Genomic DNA, 21,428 nt, shown 5'->3' on the forward strand with positions numbered 1-21,428 from the left:
CAGGTGTGTATGCCTAGTATGTAGGGGATGAACTACGAGTGGGCGTGGCCCGCACAGGAGAAGGAGCAGGTAGCTCCCTGACAGTAACATCCGTTGACTAAAAGAATAACATTCTCTGATAAATTATCTTTTTTTTATGTTTAACAAATGATCATTGCCAAGTGCAGTGATTTGAAGACGAGCCTATGTGAAAGTGTGACCTTGTGTCGGTGCTGATAGTTTGACTGGAGGCCTGGAAAGCCCATGTGTTTCCTGTTTTTCAGAAAGATGTACTGAGCCATTTTCAGATTTTTTAGGAAATAATTGTCTACATTAAGATTAATCATGGACAAGTAAAGGCATAATACCCTGACCTGCTGGTCTGACCTATCAAGGTGGAAAGTGATATGGACAGAAGGGGATTGGAACATCAAATTGTTTTGCATGAAAATACTTTCAATAATATTGACATTCATGTAAAGTTCAACATTTTCAACAAGTTCAACAAGTCAAGTGGACAAAATTTTACTTTTTTAATTAATTTTTAAAAAATACATCACCAAACTTAAGTCAAACTTAGTGTACTAAATATTGATAATGTTTATTATTATATATTTAAAAGTCTGTTGCCTGCAGTATGTTAATATTTTACTGTTTGGTTTATTGTTGGGGTTTGGTAATAATGTTTTTGAATTTGATCATAAATCACAATGGTTCGTGGGTTTAAATATATGGCCTTTTCTTGATGGTTTTCCTCTTTAGGTCCCATACCAGGAGCTGGGAGGAAAGACTCTGGTTATGTCTGTTTATGACTACGATCGCTTCTCCAAGCATGACATCATTGGTGAAGTCAAACTGCCCATGAACACAGTGGACTTAGGACAGCCCATCGAGGAATGGAAAGACCTGGAAAGTGCTGAGAAGGAAGAGGTGAATTGTTTGATCTATCACTATGACCTTCTTTCGACATATATTGTAGTTCGTACATTAAAAATTGAAAGGAAGTCCGCTCTAACACCTTTTACAGTATTAGTGACTAACAGCCCAGAAAGATAAGGAACCATTCAAGAATCTCCTCATATATTTAGTGCTTGTGTGTGCAGTATTTTCATTTCTTTCCTTTGGACTCTACAGCCAGAGAAGCTTGGTGATATTTGCATTTCACTGCGATACGTCCCCACTGCCGGTAAACTGACTGTCTGCATTCTGGAGGCCAAAAACCTGAAGAAAATGGATGTGGGTGGACTCTCTGGTGAGAAAACTCGCCTAATCAGGAAAACTGACCCTAGACTGAAGGACATTTCTTATATTACATTTAGATGTAATTGTTGTATGAGGAGTTTGTAATCAGTAATGAACCCTAGAATGGTTTCAGGAAGTCAGTTAATCTCTCTAATCACAACATATGGCTTTATAATTACTTTACAATAAAGATAAGCCAGTAGGTGGAAAGAAACAAGAGTTTCTTCCAGACTTGTTCACATTTCTTTATTTCAGTGAATGAAGCATGACTGAATATTTTGCTTTGGATTCTGAAAAATAATGTGAATAATTCAGTAAATAACTGTTTTGGATGACCATCTGGCCAGATCCATATGTGAAGATCCAACTGCTCCAGAATGGTAAGCGTCTAAAGAAGAAGAAGACCACAGTGAAGAAGAATACACTGAACCCCTACTACAATGAGTCTTTCAGTTTTGAGATCCCACTGGAGCAGATGCAGGTATGATCAAAATTATATTCATATAAATATATTCTCAAACCCAGAGCTGCTGTACCACAAACAGAAAAATACTGATGTTTGGAATAGAATTTTCCTATGAGATGAATAAAGTGATTTATCAGGAACAAATGATCATAAATAACTACTCTGAAACGATGGAGAACAGAAATTAGGTTGAGACCAAAATGTTTTGAGTCCAGACAATATTAATATTTATGTTGATTTTCTGGGTGCACTATTCAGATTATACAAATTACAACTGCATGTAGTTCACGTCTGTAAGGTTTCCTTTCTCGAGTAGATGTGTCTGGGGTTGTTTTATCCCTAGTGTCTAGACAACAAGTCTTGCCCTTTAAGCCTGAGACATAAAATGAGGACTGAAGAAAGAGATTTTTCTTTTTTTTTTTTTATGTCAAATGTATTATGATGCAACATAAATGCAAAAGACAATTTTGAACATGGAAAATGAAAAAAAAAGATGAAATGAATGAAGATCTAACATATAATAGGTATCTAGAATATTGTAAAGATGTTGCTTCATGAATAGTCCTAATTGCAATGATCACATAACTCACATGCAGATTTGGTTTAAATTGAATTAAATGGCTTCCACTTTTATTATTCAGCATCTTATAAAATAACACTTAATTCAACAAATAGTATAATTTTGAAGATCGAAGTAATGTGTTTAAAGTTTATATCATTAGATACAGCATCAGAAGACCTTAGTATGTATATTGGTGTAGGAGGAATTGAATGGTAAGATGGAGCATGTCATGTGCAAGAATTTTTTAATACGTGATTGGCTGAAATAAGTAACTAATGTAGGTTATGGATTTAAAAATGATACAGGCAGATTTTTCAATGTGGTTAAGTAAGCAGTTGTATGTTTCTGCCAGGATATTGATAAAAAAAGCTTGTGGTAAGGAAAGTGTGGATAAAATTTTGACCATGGTTCTCATGAGTGACATGAGTGCAGTTTACTAAAAAAGGATAAAAACAAAAAAACAATGGCCAGGTTTTACACCACAGAATTTGGGTCAATACTGGCCAGGTCAATGTTAAAGTAAAGGTCTGGATATTTGGAATTAAAAGATTGAGAGCCATTATTAGTTATAAGTTAGATGTTAGTGTTCAAGTTTCGAATGCAAACATTTCTTTTTGTTATTTACTTGTTTTTAGCTTTGTTCAGTGATCTCACAATCTCACAATCTCTTTGCAGTGATTGTGAGATTGTGAGATCACTGAATAAAGCTAAAAACAAGTAAATAACAAAAAGAAATGCTGGAACAGCTGAACTCTGGAGAACACCTTGAGCTACAGTAGCTTGATAGATTTTTGTTGGCTGATTGTAACAATGTTTGTTAATGGGTTTTGAACAGGGCAAAAGACAAGTCTATAACACCTACAGCTAAAAGCTGGGAATAGACAATGTGGTAATGCACTGCATTAAAAATGGGAGAGAATACTGATCTTTAGGGAGTCAGCAGCGAAAAAAAAAACAGTACCAGTACTGTGTACTTTCAAGTTTTCTTTTTTTTTTCATCATATGTACAGGAAACAGTCTGTTACACCATACAATGAAATCTGTACTTTGTAAATCCTTCAAGCAGCCTATGACATAAATTAGGACACAAGATATAACATACATTTACAAGGTTATGATGCAAATGCAAGAAACAAATGTATGTGTGCAAGAAACAAATGTATAAACCTTTTAGAAAGGCATGTGCAAAACCCTGCAGAGGTGGATTTGGTCCATGTTGGTATCCCCATTATATTTGGGATATAGAGTGAAAAGTATCTGAAATATTACTGTATTATTATTCTATCTATTTAAGACAGTTTGTGACTATAGATAGATAGATAGATAGATAGATAGATAGATAGATAGATAGATAGATAGATAGATAGATAGATAGATAGATAGATAGATAGATAGATAGATAGATAGATAGATAGATAGACAAGTGAAGAGATGTGTGAAGTGAATATGCTATAAAACTATAACAATTTTCTACACACACCAGTAAAATTCGATTAGGTTTCGACAATTGAGGTTTTGATGTTAATGAGATGCTGGAGGCATGTGGTGACGATGGAAAGGAGTTGGGGCAGAATCAAGCAGGTAGGAAAATGCATTAGGTCGAGTGATAAAGATCGGAGATGGTGCTTGGCAGCATATCATTGTGTGAAAGGGGGACTCCATGGAGACACTGATGAGGTTTTGCTAGCTTTGCTAATTTATTAACGAAGCTGAGAAAAGTGGCACAGTACTCAATCGAACCAGAGAAGGAGGCTGAAGGAGTTTTGAAGGAGTTCCATTGATTACAAAGGCAAAATCCATCACAGAGTTTAGGAGTTAACTGTCATGGTATTGCAACTTTCTTGTTAGACTTGGAAATAAGGGGGGGAGGGGGGAGCTATGACCGTGATCAGAAAACTCAATTACAGAACAAGAGACCACTGAAGCATATTAAGTTGAGAGTGTGAATGTGTGTAGAGAAAATGAACATGCTCCATCACATTAAGCAGAAATGGACATTATTTTCAGTCGACAAGTGAAAGATTGTATCAACATGGAAGTTAATTTTTTTGTAGTACAAAGAGTAGTTTGCTCAATTCAGAAAAAAAGTTTATGGGTTATTTTGAGGTGAGTGACAGAATAATAGGATCAGCAGTACCAGTGATTGGAAAAATGGCATTTTTCTGGGCATTATTATAAATAATAGACAAGGGAATTTTTCTTTCAATCTTAACCTCACTGAATAAATCATCCATGTCTTAGAATAAAAAATGAAAAATAACATCTAACTGTCCATATTTTATGTATTGTAAATGTATCGAAGTGGTGGTTTTACATGAAAAAAAAGCGAAAGCTAAGTGTCTCTGCAGTGGGTAGTGAATGCAATGGGGGGTTCCTGTTATGCAAAAAAAAAAAAAAAGGGAATAATATAAAAAGTATTGTTAGGCATTCAAAGCTAAATTATGTGCATATACTATATATGTGCCATACTGCTATAGCGAAACACTGGTTTCTCTAAACCTAGCAGTAAAACTGAGTGATAGGGAAGGCAATAAATAACCATTCGGCAATTCGGTTTACAACATGGCAACAACTTTCTGTAGTTAGAGGACTTGGGTAGGTAGACCACATTAAAACCAGTTTGAGTTTTAGAATTGCAATGATGTTAAGCAAAAATTCTTTTAACATTTGCAGAACATTAGAACAATTATACACCAATGTGTGTGCACGGTTCTTTAGCTTTGATAATGAGAAAAGGTACATCAGTAATGATTAAAACTCACATCAGTAAAAAAAACAAAAACAATACTGTGTAATCCATAATGCTTGCTGAGCCGGAACTCTTTATATATACATAATTTGTTCAAGTCATGAGCCTATGCTGCTAAGGCATTGATTTACCACTGGAAGTTATTACTGTTAAATACAAACAAGTCTGCAGCATGGCTTATCTCACTTGTTGAAGGTTGTTGCTCACTGTGCCATACCTTTCAGAGAGAACATTTTTAGGGTCAGGATTTTTTTTTTCCTGAAATCTCCAAACAGCTTATCAGCAGAAGTCACTTCCAGAAACCAATACTGATAAATTTGTGCTATCAGCTGGGACGTTAACCGGAAAGGGAAACCATGCGCAATAATGCAATCTGTGAAAGTCCTTTCAGCTAAATGATTGTCTAGCTACAGGCACATTTCAGAGAGATGCCTTGGATATAGCAGGTATGTCACAACTAACAGTGAGTAGGATTATACCTGTGCAGTTGGGATGCCACCATTATTCTTGGCCCCTCTTTTATCCATTTCCCTTTCACAAATGTACAACAGGGATATGAGTAACAATGTCTATAAGATTGCTGGCAAATGATTGAGGGACGAAGTATACTAAAAACCAAATGAGTTCAGGTATACAAAACCAATGGTTTTCTATCCTTTATATCCAATTTTGTATGTGTCTGTCTACATAGCATTAGCAAAATGTCCTTTCTTTTAGCTAGCATAACATTTTAGAAAACATATATTGTAAATTGTATGTCTGTTTTGAAATGAGCTGCAACATGCACTTTGGGTTAAGACAGCAGTATCCATTGTGTTTAGAATACATGGGCTCACAGACACTCATGATTGTTTATTGTCTCTGTGATTGAAAGGGGAAAGAGTTTAATGCCAGCCTCCTCGCCCAGAGAGCACAGCAAATTTTGCATCCTTGGCTCCTGGCCTCAAATGGATTTGGTTTCATCAGGACATGAACTTGTGATCTCTCCATGTGAGGGACAATTAGGGCACAGTGAATCCCATTTTATTACATTTTATGCAGGAGAAACCATTTTAAAACCATATGACGATATGTTAATCCACACATCTCACCATGTGCATAGATCATAAAATTAAACATGCTTGAATTGCTATTTTCTTTGTCTCGTTACCTAGAAAATCCTTGTGGTGGTCACCGTCTTTGACTACGACAAGATTGGTAAGAATGATGCCATCGGAAAGCTCTTTATCGGCAGCAAGGCCTCGGGAACGGAGCTGAAGCACTGGTCCGACATGCTGGCCAACCCACGCCGTCCTATCGCTCAGTGGCACACCCTGAAAGAAGAAGAGGACATAGACGCCACACTGGCTGGTCTCCATGCCAAGAAGTAACTTCACCTTCTTTACAAATTCAACTAATCAACTAACTTCCCTTCTTAACCCATCCACCCCAACCACCACTGCATGAAAGCCGACCAACCACTGCCCATGCCTACTCCAAATAAGTTTCAGAAATAATGTACTTGACTTTGTACTTTGTACTGTACTTGAAGTCAACATTGCTGAATGTGAAAACTCCATGCCCCCTTCAATATCATCATGTAGTATACACTGAGTGGATGCGAGGTTAAAGAAGACATGTTTTGTCGTCCCAAAGCAACTTTCAATATCTCATCCCATGCTCCTGCAACCGAGCGATATTTTCACATGGAGTCATATCGCTTTCATATCCCCGACATGCCCTCTTCATCTTCTGTGGTCAGTTACCATCAACATACCAAACTAATTCAATGAAATAATAACAATGCGTGTATATAAGAGCAAAAAAAATGCTACCTGATGAAATATATACAATTTTATGTTTTTCGATTCCTGTGTAGCAACGTTTAATAAGTTGCAGTAAATGGTTTTCCAATCTTGTCACGATTATTGAAAGTTTTTTTGCAAAAGAATTTCAAATGGTTCTCTGCGCTGGGATTTGAAGCAAAATATGGCTAATTCACTAATTAATTTCCTTAATTCACTATTCAGTTATACACTGGTACAAATTACCAACATATCACCACGAATAGTATGGTAAGCCTTTGTTGCAATCAAATTGTTTACAACGTGTGTGTAAATTAATATCTTAAGTCTGCTGGGTGTGAGATTAGCTTTTAGAAATCTAAAGGTTAAATTTGTTTATGAGACGAAGGAAGAAGCAGGGCTGCCTTTAGTTTTGTTCTTTTTTTTCCACAGCGTTGTTGAAAAGTCTAAATTTGACATAATATAATCCACTATATCTAAACCCCCAAAATCGGCTGTTTATTTGGTTTCTGAGCTTTCTTTAAGGCTTTCAGAAGAGATTCTCTTGGTGGTATTGCCTTACTTAATATTACCTAAATTCATTCATCTCAACATCTCCACCATTTCACCACATAAACTGACCAAGAAAGCTTTGTGAGAACAAATCAATTCACCATCAATTAGCATTGGTATGAATCCACAAATGGTATTGAATCCATTTTCAATTCTTTAATGGTGTATACCAGTAAATCACATTTAAATCCACTGGTTAGTTCACTGCCTTTGTTTGTTTGAAGGAACTTTGCCTACAACCGCAAACAAACCCATTTAAACGCCATTCGATTCCCAAGACATTTGACAAATAAAATGCCAAAGTAATAACGCAGGTTTAATGGGAAGGGACGCAGTTAACCGGAGATGTGATAAAACCTTGTCTCATCTCCGTCCTTTTATGTTAGAAGGGAAAAAAAAAAAAAAGGAAATAGGCCACACTTAGTTCAGTCCATTGACAGGCACTTCTTTCCCTTTGCTCTCCTCTAATTGTGCTGTACATATGCATTGATAAACTTTGTTAATACAGCATGTGTCTATACTTGATGTACATAGAAGCATGTTTTGAAGATAGAGCATATATTGTGTATGTGTGGCATTTGTCATTTTGATAATAAAACGTAGAGGAAAAAATACAACGACTGCACATTTTATTAAATCCCCCCAAAGCGGGTATAGGAATTTATGTAAATTTTTAGCTGAAGATATAAAGCCTTTCAGGTAACTTTATTTATTTATTTATTTATTTATTTATTTCGATCTGAGGAGTGCTACTCTGAGCTGTGTGCAATTTCAATGTCTTGTTCTGTTTTATTCAAATGTGCCATATTATTGTGCTTGCATTCGTGATTTGGTTTTCTTATGAGCTTATCGTGCTTTCTTTCTCATGTTTTTTTGTCTAGTTGAAATTTTTGTGTTAATTTTTTATTTATTTTTTTGTATATGTTATTGTCTTGCTAATATGTTGTGTGTGAATACAATATATTTGGATTGTTTTTTTTCTGGTTAAAGAAATCTGTGCGTATTTACAGTAAGGACAGCTAAGTCAGAAGCCATATGTGTGGTCCCTTTTCCACAAAACCTTATAATCGTAGGACAAGAACGTGTACCTCACTTCAGTGACAAAAAAAAAAAAAAAAAAAAAACCATACAGATCACACACTCTTTGTACATCTCTTTGATTCAGAAGATGCGAAAGGAAAAAAAAAAGTCTGTCTGTTGAAAGGCAGTGTAATATTTTCTTTCTTTTCACATACAGATCACAAAGTGGCAGGACTCAAATCACACTAAAGCCAGTTCATGCACAGTTCATGTTGTTAGTCATAGAGTATTCGTATGTTAGTGTTAGCTACTGTATCTCTACATCAATGTATCCAAAACGAACTGGTGATTTGGTGTTTCACATTTAATCAGTACACAAATGCTTGCAAAAGATATGATTAGTAGAACAATTACAGTTCTGGTGATCCACATGTAACAGTGGCATGATTTTATTATGCAATGTGTGTCTATGTTAGTGTATGCCTGCGCGTGTGTATGTGTGTGTGTGTATGTGTGTGTAAAAAGGAGTATTTCAATTAATCAAGGTTTGAAGTTTTTCCGGGTGGCTAAAAACATTAATGGGTGTCTTATAATTAAGGAGAAAAAAATCCTATCATTATAGATTATTAAAACAAAACTGTTGTTGACTGAACTGTTAAAAGCCTGTAATTTAATGTGATGTGTGATACTTTGTTTTTTATTTCTTTGAGTCAGTCTACATATTACTTCATATAGGAGTTACACCATTATGTTTGGGCCTTTTTACAAGTTTAAAATAGGGACAGTTTCATGTCTGTCACTGGGTGGGGGAAGTTGTGACGAGCCTACTGTGAATTACCTTTTTTTTTATGTCTAACTTGTGTGTATGGCGTGAGTACGCAACTCCTAATAGGCCCTGTCTATGGTATCACGCTTACATCATGAAATGTTTAGCAATGGAGCTATTGTTTGTTCCATCTTGAATGTCTTGTTTTGTTTTGTTTTTTAAGTTCCACCCAAGTCACATTTTTTGTCTCTGGAACATTTGCTTTAAAGCTGATGTGTGCTTTTTAAGTCATGTCCAACTGCCTTGGACTTTCTGTGCTGCTGCTTAAGATGTTGCAATAGGACCAATGCAGAAAAAAATATGTCTTCATGTTTTTTTTTTTTTGTGTGTGTGTGAGACCATGATTGAAAAGCTACAGGGGATCATTACACCCCTGCCAAGCAGACAACAAAATCCCAGTCTTCCCTGGGACACTGGATGCCAGATGACTGGCCCCTTGCCCATGCTGAGACATTTAATTTCACCACCTTTTTTTCCCGGCCCATGTTATCGGCAAACACTTTCCCAACGCCATAATGTCGAGACATCGTGCTTACTAACATGATCTAACACACTCTCGTTCTCTGTGTTCATTTCGATGAGAACCACGTAAAGACGTTTCCAAAGACCCGCTCGTCCTCGTTCATTGTGTCTCGTGTAGAGGTACCTGTGTCAGTGATTCCTTTTGTGGATGCTTTGGCATGCTTTTATCTCTTACGGAGGATCCCATTTACCATCAGAAGATAAAGCCTTTGCTACTCCTGTAGGTTATTGTCATTCTGTAAACCAATAATGTCAGTACTTGAAGAGATACCAGCCACTAAAAAAAAGGTCTACATGCAAATTCATTCATTGGTTATCAACTAGCTAATCATATGAAATAAAGCCTTTTAAATATCTTTTTGTGGAGTAGTTTGTCCAGTCTCGACTTCGAATTCCTATAAATGATATAGCCTCAAGAATGTCTTTTCCAAATGCCTGCAAAAAAAGAGAGAAATACACTTGGAATTGTATTACATTACATGACATAAATATATGGTCTGATGGAATTTTAGGATTAGAAATTTCAAGTCATGCTTGAGCAAGTCCCACACTGCAGTTATGAGTCATCTATTTAAGATCATCTATATAACATATAAACCACCAAAAATTTCTTGAAAATAAAACTTCCTGGAATAAAAATATGATGGTCCATAAAACTAGATTGAGACCGGATTTAACCAGTTTTACTTAAGATGAATAAAAATTTGAAATTTCAGATACAATTTTAAAAGTTACAGTTCAGTTAGTTTAACACGTCATGCTCTAAATGGCATGGTCTTGCGAATGACAGGAGCGATGATCCTTAGGTTTCACTCGAATGCATAGATATTTTCCATCTGCTTGTTTGTTACCAGGTGGTTAAATAAATCTATAAGCCAGCAGGATGCTATACAACTGCAAAAACTATGTACAAATTGAGTGCAAACATATGCATGTAACAAGATTTTACAGTTTAATTATACCCTGGTCTGTCTGAAAACTCTGTTCTGACTGGCAGGTAGATGCACTGCTCTATAAACTTCTGTAACTACAGTAAGTTTTATACAGGTTCATTATCAGAAGAGACTCAGCACATATGCAAATGCTTATTATAATTCATTTAAATGAATGTAATCTTATTGTACTGCTTTATCTCTGGGTATGATTCAGAGCAGGTGCAATTCTAGATCTAATGTCCTGTATATAAAATAGATAAGTAAAATGATTTATTTTATTCATTCATATTATTTATGCAATTTTTATCCTTTTAGTCAAATTCTGCACTGCAAGCATAAATGACAATTTTGTCTAATTACTGTTTGTAAATGACTATGATATAAGCAGGATAATCCACAGCTTTTTATTACATGAATTTGGTGCACCCTGTGAAAACAACCGCTCCATTTTCGGTGGCTTTTTGTCTCCACATCACGCATTATCTCAGTGGTTGAGATGTTAGACTTCTGATTGGGAGGTCATGAGTTTAAGTTCCAGCACTACTAAACTACCACTTATGGGCTCCCTGAGCAAGGACCTTAATGCTTAAGTGCTTAGATGTATAAATAATTGAGATATCTTTACATTACTCTGCATTAGTCTGTCTGCCAAAAAACCATAAATATAATGCGTTAATATCGTGTGATATACACGATAACATTAAATGTTGATAACATTGAAAAACATTTTTTTTTAAGTTTAGACATGATGTAAATATTGTAAGATTTCAGTCCAAACCGAACGTTATCTTTAATAGCAAGTTCAAATTCTAGATTTCAAAACCTCAGCTGGTATATTTTGTAAAGCTTCATTCATTATCAAAAAATCCTTGATTTGTTAGTTCCATCTTTTTTTAAACACGGTCATGCAATACATTTGCACTGAATTGCACGGACAACAGCTGTAACTGTTATTAGGATCCTTTTGGTTGGATGTAACAATTCCCAAAGCATGGTTCATAATTAATTGTACACAAATATTTTGGCAGACACTAGACAACATCTAATAACATAATTCTACCTCTTTGTTAATGTAAACACACACACACACACCCACACACACACACACACAATGCGCAATCTTTTGGCATCCACATCATCTTTACTGCTAAAAAATAGCTGAAAATTTATTTAAGTTTTTTTTTTGTGTAAAACAAAGAACAAAATCATTATCATAGTGGGAAAAAAATTCTATATTTTTTATATATCATACGATAACAGATGCAGCAAATGCTGATTTCTTTCTGGCTCAGACTGTAGATTCACACCACCTATGATTGACATGCCTATACCGCACATCTATAACGTCATCATTAGTTACAAAGAAAAGATGCACTTGAAATGTGACAGTGAATGTAATGAACATGAACGAGGTTCATTGCAATTGCAATCCACCAATCAGAGCATACAGCCAAAGTAGAGGTAAAAAACGTTACATATCAAGTTAAATCCTTTTAACACTGTATGGTTTAAGAAGCAGAGAATTCTTGCAGGTTTCATCCGTTCTATTCAGAAGCAGGATTTGAATAATTCGCTAAACATTATACCAGTAATGAATTGGACCTCCAACACAGGGCTATTTATCTTTTGCAGAGGCAGACACATGAACAGATAAACCCTGTGCTTTTTTTTTATTTTGCACAATTTCATTGTATGTTAGTGTTAAAGAGAGACCTAACCATTTCTTTATTCCCAAATATAATAGGTTGTGTGGGTGGAATGCAGAGTCCCATCAAAGCACCACAGGAAACCAAATGCTGCCATGTAAACAAACATTTTTCTTTCACAACATCAGCGCAGTTAATGACAGCAGTTTAAGTCAAAACTTCATTTCAGATATCATTATATGTGATTTCTCTGGAACGAAACTGCATTAGTTTCGAAGCTGGCTGTGTAAATGATTTCAGAGTGTTCGTCCACCTGTAAATTCAGATTCCCTAACAGGTTTATAACTGTTCCCGCTGACTGAACTTACACGCTACACGATCCGATTCTGGCAGCTAACAAATTACTCAATTAGTCATGTAAACTGCACACCATTTTATTAAATCCAATCTGCTAATAAAAGTGTTGGCCCTTTTGAATCCCATGAGTTGCTGAGGCTTCAAGATAACAAAATGGTTGTATATTAATTATGGACAACGTATAGCCCATTCAAACTTATGCATATCGTTATTTTTACACAGAGAAGCAAATTAAAATTAATTCCAAATGCTGCACTGGATTATACACTGCTGGGCAAAAAAAAAAAGCCAAAACATGAAGGTATTAACCACAAATTGTTGGTCAGGAAATTAGCATGAAAGGAACAACTAAATAAAGCATTTCCTTTTGATTTATTCACATTTGAAGCCTTGTGGGTAAACATGCAAACAGCTTTTTACAGAAAAAAGAAAGAGTTTCACCATTTAATGCTGAATTTTACATAAAACAGGAGTGCAATTTCTTTGCCTTTTTTTGCTTGGCCAGGAACAGAAACTATATTGACTTTATTGGGACATCTGACTTTTCCACACATATGTGGTTCTTCCTCAAACTGCTCATAATTGTGTGGAAGGTCTTTGGATGTCTCCTTCCCTTAAACTAGCAAACCCAGACTTGTTTCAGCATGGCGTTGCCCTCTGGGTTTGGAGTGGGAGATCTTGAGTGGCCTGCTATGGAGCTCTGACCTCCTGAACTGAACACCTTTGGGATGAATTTAAATGCTGGTTTCACCCCAGGCCTCCTCACCCTACATCATTACCTGACTTTACTAATAAGCACACACTTCAAAATCTAGTGAAACACCTTCCCAGAGAAGTGGAGATTATTATAACAGCACATACGAATCTTATAATCTGCAAACATTTCTGTCAATATAACACATATCAAGATGAATATTTGGCATGAATTTCGATGATTGGCACAACTATGATGTTGTTAAAAGCTTGCTATAAAAAGATGTAGATCAAATGCAAATAATGCAAATGTGTAACGTTTTACTATAAACACTATATCAGACATATTGTGTGTTACTACATGTTTGAATCTCTGTGTATCTACTGCTGCAGTAGATTTTAACTCTTTAAAACTGAAAAGAATTTTGGAAAAAATATTAAAAATATGAAATATCCTATTCACGCTGAATAACTTATATTATTAAGCATGTGCCAGAATTCCAAACAACCAGAAAACAGGTTTTCGTTTATTGTGGGTGAAATATGGAGGATTCCACCCGAAGAGGTAACAGCTGTCCTGGTTCGAGGCGACAACAAACACATTTTAAAGTGACTCCAATTAATTATTCATTATCCATATTTATTATCATATGTTTCCCACTCACATTTTTTACCCTTCTAATCCTCTCAGAAGTGTGTCCCATAGGTCTCGGTTAAAAGCAGAAAATAGGGCCTTATTGTATGAATCAATAATATGAAAGAATTTTATTTATAGGCTACATTTAAAAATCAATGACTCACACAAAATCCGAATGGAAACATCTACAACCAGTAAAACCCTCAACTCTCCGGATGCATTTATCCACAAAAAACTAAAGACTGGGGTTTTGCCTCAATTCTAAATAAAAACTACTTGTTTGAAAACCCAATTTAAATATTACAAATTATAAACAAAAATTACTTGTTTAAAATAAGTTAATAACTACATATAGACATTTACAACATATGCCTAAATATTTGTGGACACAAATGAGAGCCTATATGTGTCTTTCTCAAACTTTTGTAAAAAATAAGTCTTTGCATGCTGTAGCATTATAATTTCCTTCCACTGAAACCAAGCAAACCCCCCAAAAAACATGTTCACCACTGGCTTGCTCATTAGAATTAAAACTATAAGCTTAAACTTAAAAATTCTAATTTTATAACCTTTATCTATGTAAACCTGCTTAGATACAATGTCTATTGTTAAAGGCACTGTACAAATAAAAACTGAATATGAATATGTTCCTGTATGGCAATACCCCTGTGCACAAAGCCAGCTCCATGAGCTTGCCGTTGAAGAAATGTAAATATCCCTGATTTCAACAACTTTGGGATTAACTGATTGCTTCAGTCCTCCTCACCTATCATAAGTGCCTGACCTCAATAACGCTGAATGAGCACAACCCTTCCACAGACACACTTTTAACAGCAATGTTGGAATAAATCTGTAATAGGGATGTTTAACAAGGACATATGTGTGCGATAGTCAGGTGTCCACACACTTTTGCCCTTAGTGTCTTCACTACTATAATAATTTTTGGCAGCTTTCAGTTTCCAAGATATAATCACTTCACACTGGGTATTGTTTCTGATGAAGTTCTGCCAGGACTGAAAAGTAGCAATTTGACTTCCTGCATGTTTCAGGAGTTTTTACGTCTGCAGTCTTGGCTTCACTAAGAGAAACACAGCTTTGGTGTTTTGATCGCTCCCTTGTGCAGTAACTATTGTCACAAAACTGGCCAAGAAAGTATCGAGCAGCCAGTAATCGTATTTTATTTGGTCACTGAAACCAGACCTTTAAGGCAGAGGTGGCAAAAGTACACACATCCTTCACTTAAGAAGAAGGAGAGATACTCATGTTTTGAAGAACACACTATACTCAGTGAAGTTAAAAGAGTTTGGACTCTGACATGTACTGAAGTAAAAAGTAGACTTTACTACTACCTGTTTTAGTGTCACGCTGGTAACTGGATCTCACATCATATTAATATTAGGGTTGACAATCGATTAAAATATTTGATCGCGATTAACTGCGTGATTCCCATGAGCTAACTCAACATTAATCACAACTTTTTTTTGTTCTAAATGTACCTTAAATTAATACTTTCCCATTTATTTATGCTTTAATAAACATGGGCATGAACAAATGCTAATTATTCAACATAGATCATGACAAAATATTCATGTAAATGTTTTGTTTTAGATTACGTAAATCATCAGGACGCCACACAGAACTTTTGCTATGTTACCACCCGGACGGGTAATGAGGTGATACCAGAGAAACTGTAACTCTTCTAATTTATACGGATTACCTAATCAGAGATTATTTGTATTCAATGTGAATTGGTTGATTTAAAAGTAGACAGCTTTCTATTTATATATTGTATTATTGTGTCTGTGAGGCAAGTATTCACTGAGATTCAGGTTGTTTCATTTATGTGTCTGTGAAGAGAGAGACGGCAGAGAGCGCCCCCTGTCTGTTTTCTTTATTTTACAAAAGCACAGCGTTTTGTTGTTATTATGAGTGTATACAAATAAAGATCCTTTATAGATTCGAATAAATCAAAAAAGACAGAGAAATGTATGTTTGTTTCGGCATAAAGAGGAAAAAATGCCACAAAACGCGCCGGCGCGTTTGTCGACCCGAGTGGGTTAATTGTCGGATGTGCGCATCATGGGGGATTTTGGTGCTGATTTGAGACTTGCCGCATCAGTAAAACAAATGTTTAATGATTAAAAATAATTATTTAGTGGACTTTATTTATTTTTTATATCTGAGTAAAGAAAGTGCGTCGTAAATAAACGTGAGTTGCGTTGAAGGTTAAATTTCACCTCTTTTATATTTATTTATAAAATGTATTAATAAAATTTAAAATTGTTCATTGTTAGCTTCGTAAACTAGCCTACATCTGTGGTGTGTTATAGCCAGGAAATTATACACCAGTAGATTAAAAAAGCCGTGCAATGACAGGAAAAAGGTTGATGGACTGAAAACAGTGCACAATGAGAAGAAAAAATATAAAGACATTTCACTAAATAGAATAAAACCAAAGTAACGAGCCTGGTTTGAAAATATAAAAAGTAGAAAGTACAGATATTTGTGTAAAAATGTTATGAGTGAAAATAAAAAAATTGTACTGACTTAAGTACTGACACCAGAAAAATCTACTTAAGTACAGTAATGAAGTATTTGTAGTTCGTTACTTCCAACCTCTGTCATAAGGCTATATCGAGGCTGATTTCCGTATCTTATCTTATATGGTTATATGACAAACTCTGTCACAACCACCCAAATTCTGCTGGACCTAAAGACATTGACTCAGACTGGGCTGCAGCACAATTTAGACAGACTTGAGAACTGGAAGTTCTGAGTTTTTGTGTCACACACCTTGCATTTACTGGCTTCACATATCTGCAATGCAGTTTGATTAAAATGTTCACCTAGGGATTTGTGTTTATTGTCATCCACAAAATACTCGTTCTTAAAACCAAGACACTGTTTTCCTCTAATTCAGAATGAACACTAGCGCAAACTTTTCATTGTGTCCTGCAATCCATCTAATACTGTATGCTGTCATTTTGGAAACCTTAATCACCTCACCTGGAAGATCAAGAGTTGCGGGATCCATGTTCCCAGATTGGATTGTGTGCAAGATTTTAAACTGTTTTTTTTTTTTAGTCACTGTAAAATTCTACTACACTTTGTGAAACATAACATTTTCTACAGGGTTATAAAATGCATAGCTTATTACAAAAAGATGAAAATTGTGAATGCATTACTTTTAATAAATGTTATGGCTAACTAAGCCCCAGAAATGGTAGTAGTACACCATCATTAAATATACAGTGCACATGCCACATTCAATTCTATTCAGTTTGTTTTTATTTGTATAGCATTTTTAACAATGGACGCTGTCCCAAAGCAGCTTGACAGAGATAAACAGTTATAAAAAAAATTGTAATAATATGGTCATAAGGTCAAATGCGCTTTCGCGCCTTTACACCAGGGGGCGGCGTGTCGCTTTTATCACCGCTATGCAGCAACAGAGCAAGAGTGAAACAAAGGAGTGGTGTAACGAAAATAATCGACTCTGTAAACCGGTGCCGCGAGATTCTCGTGGGCTCACGTAACCGCTCACATGTTATACTGCAAACATTCACATTGCATCTGAGTCCAGATTGCTGATGTTCTGAATGGAGTGAACTGTTCGGAAATGTATTTAAGGTTTGGGATAAAACAATGAACGCAGCCGAGAGTGTGTTGAACCAAATAATCCAACACAGAAATGCCTAGTGTTCTAAGTGTTTAAGCATAGCGCATGCGCAAAATGTGTGCGCATGCGCGTTTGTGCGAAAACCAACTTTCAAGGCGTCCACTGGTTCCGTTGCACCGGGTGTTCTCCCAATATATATGTATATATATATATACACCGGATACAGAAGTGTCTTGGATACGAATTATTTCATTTAGAGAGTAAGCGATAATATGCGCCTTTTTTTTTGTGAAAGTGATCTTTATTAGTTGGTGTACCGCTTGTATTTGTATTAATGGGACATCACCCAAACAGGGTCATGTAGTGGGTCCGGCTCGATCCCAAACCGCAGTGTAGAGCACTAACCAGTGTGTTAGGGTGTTTAATGTATACTATTCTATTGTAATACTATGCCATAGTAGAGTTGATGTGCTTGTATGAGTAAATACGCTGCTGGTTTCCGAACAGAGCAGCGACATGGCCGGGGAGTTGGATCTCTCACCGCCGGAGGTTCCTGAGCCCACCTTCTTCGAGAGTGTATTGCGCTATGGCCTCTTTCTTGGGGCAATTTTCCAACTGGTCTGCATTTTAGCCATAATCCTCCCCACATCCAAGAGCTACGAACAGGTAACACTCACAGACTAGTGTTGAGTCGTTCATATTGAACGAGTCTTTAATGTGACTCAGAAGAACGAGTCGCCTAAAAGAGTGATTCGTTTATTTTGTCCTGCATGCGCAAAGCATCGCGAAATCTCCGTGGGTTATGTACAGGAAACATAATTGAGTAGTTCATGAGTCCTTTGGTCCGAGTCGTTTATTCTTTTGTCACGTGACTCCCATATACGCTATGTAGTTATTTATACATATATAAATTATTGGAACTTTAGTCAAAGTTCGTGTATGTAGAAATGGAGAATCTGCTTATTGAAATGTAACATTGTATTTTATTTCTGATTAAAGGAACGAAATGAACTAAATGACTATAAAAAGACATTTTTAATGAACGATATAAAAAAAAAAAGTCACTAAAACGATCCGATCGTCCCAGCACTACTTTTTATATAGAGTTAAAAATACCCGGATGTTCATTCGCGTTTAAATTAGAAGTGGGCGTGGTTTCGCCGATTGTCATAAAAGTAGCTAAGGCACGCTTACAGCATCTTTCCATGCCAAATCTCTCTCTCACTCACACACACACACACACACACACACACACGCTCACTTTAATCATACCATTGATTAGTTTAGCAGTACAAAATCATTACTGATTACCATTTAACTCCAAAAAGATAAATCAATTTGATCATATTATACATATTCATATCTTCTGCATACCAAATGGCAAATTGGCAGTGGTGGACAGTAACGAAGTCAATGTAATTTGTTAGTGTACTTAAGTAGTTTTTCGCTTATCTGCACTTTAAGTATTTCCGTTTGGAAAGACTTTTACTTCACTACATTTCAAAGTTAAATATCTTACTTTTTACTGAACTACAAGTCGCGAAACCAGTCGTTCCATTTTTATCTTTAGGCAGATAAAAACTTAGCTGGTCAAGCGCACAGAAAGCCACCGATCTTGGCGGTGGTGGATTTAGGCTTCGGAGACAAGGGCAGTCGAACAGGGCAGATTCTTGCCAATGGGCGGCACAGGGCATTTTTAACCACTCATTTGCAGGGTTGCATCAAAAATATTATATCATGTAACATAAAAGTACCTAGTGGGGACTCTCACTCAGAAGTTCCCTCACTCATACACTCAGAAAGAAGGGGCGGGGGTTGGGTGACATCACGTCAGCCTTTAGGGTTTCCGGTGGGAGAACTAAAAAGACCTGGAGTGACGTCACGTGAGTAAGGAGAGCTAAATCCAACTTAAATTTATGAATGACAAAAAAAAGGTCTAAACCCTCAGCAGCCCAATTCAGTATTTCTGTGATTGTACTGAATAGGGTATGAACTGAGTTCAGCAAGGGGGAATCTCCAGTGCAGCTTAAAGGCTCATTTAAAAGACACATATGTTAAGGATATAGATGTTGTATGTATCTTTCTCAGAGTTTAATAAATTGTGCAAAACGAGATGTGAATTTAATGGTGCAATTAATGCATTAAGGGTGATATTTCTACATGAAAGAGTTTTCAGAAATGTTTCCAAATTCGTGGACTGCTCTGAGAATATGTCTTACTCATCCAGTGATGGTAGCTGATGCAGAGAGGAGCTTTTCAAAGCTGAAACTAATCAATGGGGGCGACTTTGGGTCATGACGTCATTTTTTCTAGAAACGCCATCTACTTAGCACAAAAATAAAGTTCAGCATCAGTTCAACATCAAGCAGAACATTTGAGAGGAATCCTGTTGCCTTGTGTGATTTTTTTTTTAAGTCGTTTTGAGCTCATGATCAATTATTAGATCAGTAAATCAATGTTAAACTTATTAATATATTTTTATTAATAGATTGTTGTGCTATGAGTCTTTTTACATAAACTGAGATGATTAAGCAACAGTCTTGTGAGAAAAATAATAATAGGAACATTATAACCACAATAAATCCTAGTACTTGGATAATGAAGGAAAATAGTTTTGTACTTTTACTTAAGTGTGAAGGTTTAAAGGGAGCATTTTTTACTTTTACTAGTCATATTTCACCCACTGTATATCTACTTTTACTCAAGTACATACTTTGTGTACTTCTTCCACCACTGCAAATTGGTGTATATGAATGAACACGGAAGATTTTAAATAGAAGAAATTGTAAATAAGATACAAGATTTTTATTATACATCCTCTGTTTCATAGCTCTCATAAATATTTACTATATTTATGCCTATTCAGAGGTTTATTTATTTAGTTTATACCCACAATCAATTTTCAACGAATTTTGTTGCTCTTTATGTCCCAAAATGTAAACAAAGTGGTAAACCAACAACTTGTACACATCCTATTTCATTATCTATTCAATCTGAATAGTGTATTGGCCCAGTTACCTAGTTTTTTGGTCACGTGTTCTTAATACTACAGTACAATTTGAAAGATAAATCTGGCTTAGTCTGATTTATGCACTAAAATGTTCTTATGTTTGATTACAGGAAGAGACTTCAGAGCCAGCTGAAGCAAAATCCTCTGAGCCAAGCAAAAAACCCAAAGCATCTGCCCAGCAAATCCGGCAAAAAGTGAAAAAGGAGAGCAAGAAGAAAAGATAAGACTGTCTAAGAACAAGTGTGTGAGCAATCCTGAAAATCTTTTGGTTGTTTTATAAAAGAAAACACATCTAAAGGAACTCTTATGTCCGAAACGTTTATCATGGACCAGCCAAACTAAACACTAAACCCCACCCGAAACTGAAGTAGAGCTACAACAGTGATCATATTTACAATACATACTTCACACATTTACTACCCTATCATAATGCTGGTGGCTCAATGTTTATGTCGTAAACTGACACATTTGAAACAATCATTTTTGTAAGTCTGTTGAATTTATGTAATGAATGTTTTGGATCATTCTGTTTACCCAGGATATTGTCCGATCGTTGTTGAAGTCCCCAGTGGTCTGTGTTTTTGTGTTACATTAGTGGAATTGACAAATCAAATATATGTAGTTCATAAGAACAAAAAAACTTGGCAAAAATAAATTTCTGATCTCTTCTGCCTGCGACTTACTTGTTCACACCGCACTCCACACGCTGCCAGGATGCAGATTTACCTTCAACGATTTGCTTATTTTAAGGGGAAAGTACATTTATACCAAGGAAACAAATGTAATGAGTGTCTAGTAATATTTGCCATAAAGTTCTTGTTTTCGCAGT

General features: G+C 35.8%; 2 protein-coding genes across 5 annotated transcripts in view; both read left to right on the forward strand.

The window, feature by feature from the left end:
* The window catches only part of LOC124386945 (synaptotagmin-2), a 55,938-nt gene extending 45,880 nt beyond the window's left edge, over window positions 1-10,058 (forward strand). For all 4 annotated transcript variants that reach the window (XM_046851025.1, XM_046851031.1, XM_046851015.1 and 1 more), the window contains exons 6-9: window positions 742-909; window positions 1,114-1,231; window positions 1,569-1,702; window positions 6,153-10,058. In XM_046851025.1, coding sequence (XP_046706981.1) covers window positions 742-909; window positions 1,114-1,231; window positions 1,569-1,702; window positions 6,153-6,368 — 636 coding nt within the window. In that variant the 3' untranslated portion in view covers window positions 6,369-10,058. The remainder of the gene's footprint in view (window positions 1-741; window positions 910-1,113; window positions 1,232-1,568; window positions 1,703-6,152) is intronic.
* A 7,559-nt stretch (window positions 10,059-17,617) lies between these two features.
* On the forward strand, window positions 17,618-21,270 carry manbal (mannosidase beta like). Its single transcript, XM_046849013.1, has 3 exons — window positions 17,618-17,849; window positions 18,097-18,255; window positions 20,710-21,270. Exons 2-3 carry the CDS (start codon window positions 18,106-18,108, stop codon window positions 20,821-20,823), a joined length of 264 nt encoding a protein of 87 aa, XP_046704969.1. The 5' UTR covers window positions 17,618-17,849; window positions 18,097-18,105; the 3' UTR covers window positions 20,824-21,270.
* The last annotated feature ends 158 nt before the right edge of the window (window positions 21,271-21,428 follow it).

The sequence above is a fragment of the Silurus meridionalis genome, chromosome 1 (assembly GCF_014805685.1).
Source record: "Silurus meridionalis isolate SWU-2019-XX chromosome 1, ASM1480568v1, whole genome shotgun sequence".
Lineage (NCBI taxonomy): Eukaryota > Metazoa > Chordata > Actinopteri > Siluriformes > Siluridae > Silurus > Silurus meridionalis.